Source organism: Cucurbita pepo, chromosome LG04 (assembly GCF_002806865.2).
Source record: "Cucurbita pepo subsp. pepo cultivar mu-cu-16 chromosome LG04, ASM280686v2, whole genome shotgun sequence".
Lineage (NCBI taxonomy): Eukaryota > Viridiplantae > Streptophyta > Magnoliopsida > Cucurbitales > Cucurbitaceae > Cucurbita > Cucurbita pepo.
Genome location: NC_036641.1, coordinates 9907367 through 9911024, shown reverse-complemented (window position 1 = coordinate 9911024; position 3658 = coordinate 9907367). Strand labels below are relative to the sequence as shown.

General features: G+C 43.6%; 1 protein-coding gene across 1 annotated transcript in view; it reads right to left on the bottom strand.

Moving 5' to 3' along the window:
* Positions 1–3079: 3079 nt before the first annotated feature.
* The window catches only part of LOC111792976 (2-alkenal reductase (NADP(+)-dependent)-like), a 6057-nt gene continuing 5478 nt past the window's right edge, over positions 3080–3658 (bottom strand). The window contains exon 6 of the mRNA XM_023674615.1: positions 3080–3120. Within this exon, the coding sequence (XP_023530383.1) occupies positions 3080–3120 (41 nt within the window). The remainder of the gene's footprint in view (positions 3121–3658) is intronic.

Below are 3658 nucleotides of genomic sequence, written 5' to 3'. Positions count from 1 at the left end.
TGAAGATCATGATGCAAGGAGGTGAAGATCATGCAAAGAGACTTTCTTGGAAGGGAAAAGAGAATGTGGGTGGCCGGAGTCCCATTTTTCATCAAGAAGTCGGAAAACCCGCAAGGTAAGGATCTTGAACGTTTTCTCAGATCTACGGTTTTCCTTTGTGAATCAAGATCTGAAATCTTGATATATTCATCTAGGAACAACTCTACGCATGATCTGTGAAGAAGTTTGGCCGAGACCTCAACCCGAAGATGGAGATCCGAGAGTCGTCCGAGAACGGTGAGCAAAATTCCGACCTTAACTCGTCCAGTAGTTAAGCGAAAATTACGAAAAAATACGCGGACGTAGCCCGTAACACGATCTAAAACTTTGTCGAAGGAATCATGTCGATCCGATCTACGGATCGAAAGATATGAAAATCGGAAAAGAGGGTTGTGTTTCGGTTTTCAGAGGGCAGAGAAGAAAGAAGAAGAAAAAAAAAAAAATTTTGATGTTTGTCCTGGAAAAGTGATAACTATGACTACACCCTGTTTAGTAGGATATGAGTGGTTGCAAGGCTGTAAAAATTTGATGTTTGTCTTGGAAAAGTGGTAACTATGATTACACTTTAGAGTGTTTAATAGTGAAGGTTCACTCTATTATTGTCGATGCTAGATTTGAGTTATTGTGAGGAGGCCGAGAGGGTTCACGTTATAACTTACTGAGCTTAGGAAGACAAAGGGGTGACTTCGCAAAGTGCGTGACGTCCAACCCATAGAAATGTATATCAGACCTTCTAAGGTCTAGTAAGAGATGGTATACCTATGGCTCAGCCTCCCACAACCATAATTCAAAATGTCAAGCATGCCTCCGTGGAGACCACGTAGTAGGCCTAGACAGTATAGGGCTGTCTTGGTGCACAAACCACATAGTAGACCAAAACAATATCGTTCTTACAAGTAGGGGCGACCACTGTAGAAATTAAGCACCCCTCAAGCAAACCATTTTCACGGGTGAGTTTGGTTAAGTTGGAAGTCGAGAAATAAGATTCACCAACAGAGAGAGTGAAGCTGTGGAGGCCCTGGCTTCCAGGTTGGTTGGAATCTTCATGATATAAGTTCAGGTTCATGGACTTCCATGAGTGAGATGTGCGCTTTATGCCACTAATGAGTCATGGGGTGTAGGATATTCCTACTAAAGGATCACCTAATGGATGACAAGTCGCTTTGGACCTTGGTGGAGAGGACCGAGTTCAAAAAGCAGTACGTGGTTATCAGGACCATGAAACTGCGTTCTAACCTATCCTTTGGTCAGGGCATGTATGCTCACAAGGTGAGGGACGTGGAACTGTCAAGGTAAGTCCAGCGAACCTCAGGGTTGAGAACAACAAGAAAAGAGGCCAAGCTATGGTCATGCCTTTGTCGTTTGAAGGAAGAAAGTCTAGATGGGCGTTAATAAGAACCAACCCTTGTATAAGTGATCTGGACTACAAAAGGGTAGAACTCCAGTTTCACACATGAGTGTAACAAAATACTTGTGAAGCATGCTCAGACAGAGGTAGAGATGCTAGATAACGTGAGTTTAGAAACTACCTGAAGAGTAGTGAGATAGTGATAGTGCACTAGTAAGGGGAGCAGAAGACATAATGTGTCTTGCGGAAAACCTTGGACATAGATAAAAGTATCCTCAGAGCTTGAGGAAGACTAGTTACCAAACAAGAGTTTTTAGTGAGTTCCATAGGCTCCTTTACAAGAACTTGATAGATGCACACACACGAGCCAATATAAGATATCACTACGAAAGGAAATGGGACTTGATCAATCATAAGACACTACATGAGTTGGCCTAGGTGAATGCAGAGGACTTATACAAGGAACCTTTATTTTCAAAAGAGCCTGCATTTAGCTCAGATGAGTATTAGTACTTAGGCAAGTTACATGACAAGTTATCTCGTTATGAGGAAAGACCTATGTTGGCCAATTGGGAGGTAGCTACGAGACCATTCTTGGTGAAGTAGTAAGGATTGTAAGGGTCTCGACAAGTTTAAGATACCTCTTATGTGGATCAAGGAGAGTGATATATCGAAGGCAACTATTAGAAGCAATCACGAGGAAGGAAAGTTGATCGATAAGCCTTTCGACCTGATCAATGTCTTGCTAAGGTTTAGGTTTAGACTAATCGAATGTTTAAGAGATTTTCTTGTTATCGTCAAAGACGACTTCAATGACAATGTGTCGTTGTACACCAAGATGGAATTAGTTGACAAGGAACACTCGGGGGAAAGTTATGATGATGTTAAGGACACACCAATTGTACGCTAAGTTCCCCAAAGCAAGTTTTGGCTGTCTGAGATGACATCCGAAGTTATGTGGTGTCAAGTGGAGAATTCATCGTAGACACCGCTAAGATTGAAGTAGCTATGAGGTGGCCAAAACTGACCACAGTCACTAAGGTACGAAGTTCTAGAAATCTTTCGAAAGACTCGTACGTGATATTTCCAAGATCTCTGCAGCGCCTGCACAGTTAACCAAGGAGGGAAAACCCTTCGATTGAATACCAGTAGGCGGAGAGAGTTTCCAGGAACTTAAGCAAAGGTTGGTGACTGCAGCAGTTCAAGATGGGCTAGACAACCTTGTAACGTATAGAGATGCCTCATGTAAGGGCTTAGGGTGCGTGCTTACGCAGAATGGTGAGGCAGTAGCTTACCCTTCAAGAAAGCAGAAAGAGCACGAACAAAATTACCCTACTCATGACCTTTAACTAGCACTGACCGTGCTTGCCATGGAGACATGGCAACATTACGAGCATGGAGAAAAGTGCAAGCATACACTGACTAAAGAGCCTCGAGTACTTGGTCGTACAGATGGAATGACACAGACCGTTCATACATCTGTAATGATCACCAAGCAAGGGAAGTTACAAGATGGAAGGAAGAATGCTAGAAACTGGGGTTGCAGTTGATGGTGATATCGCTAAGATAGCATAGATGACCATGCAACCCACTTTATGAAAACGTGTCGTTGATGCCTAGAGATCTGATGAACACCTTAACAAAGTGTGGAGTCAGACTGGGGTGGAAAAGCCAACTAGGTGTTCTATCTTCTCAGACGGGGTCCTGCACTGGCAAGACTGCCTGTGTGTTCCCTGAGACGAGAAAATTCTAAAAGACATTTTAGTTGAAGCCACAATACATCTGATACGTTCCACCTATGATGTACGAAGTTATTTGAAGAGATACTACGGGTGGCTTGGGAATGAAGAGAGACATGGCGGGTTTCGTAAGACGATGCTGCTAGCAGGTTAAGGCATCGAAATAGCGCCCAACAAGATTGCTATAGTCCTTCAATGGGAAGTAGTGAGTGTGGGTTTTGTCTCGGGTTTGCCAAAGACTAAACAGACTCGTAACGTGATTAGGATACTTGGGGTAGACCAACCAAGACAACTCACCTCATCCCAGGTGAGACCACTTATCGAGTAGATCGATGAGATAAGTTATATGTCAAAGAGATGGTACGCCTATACGGGTACCAGACCCTATCGGGTCAGACCAAGACGCGAAGTGTTGGTATGAAAGAGCGACCACCTTAGTAAAAGTCTCGTGGGAGTAACCACCTTAATGAAGAGGCAACTCGAGAACGTAAAGAAGACGGGAGAGGGGCCTATCCCAAACTCTTCCAAGAGA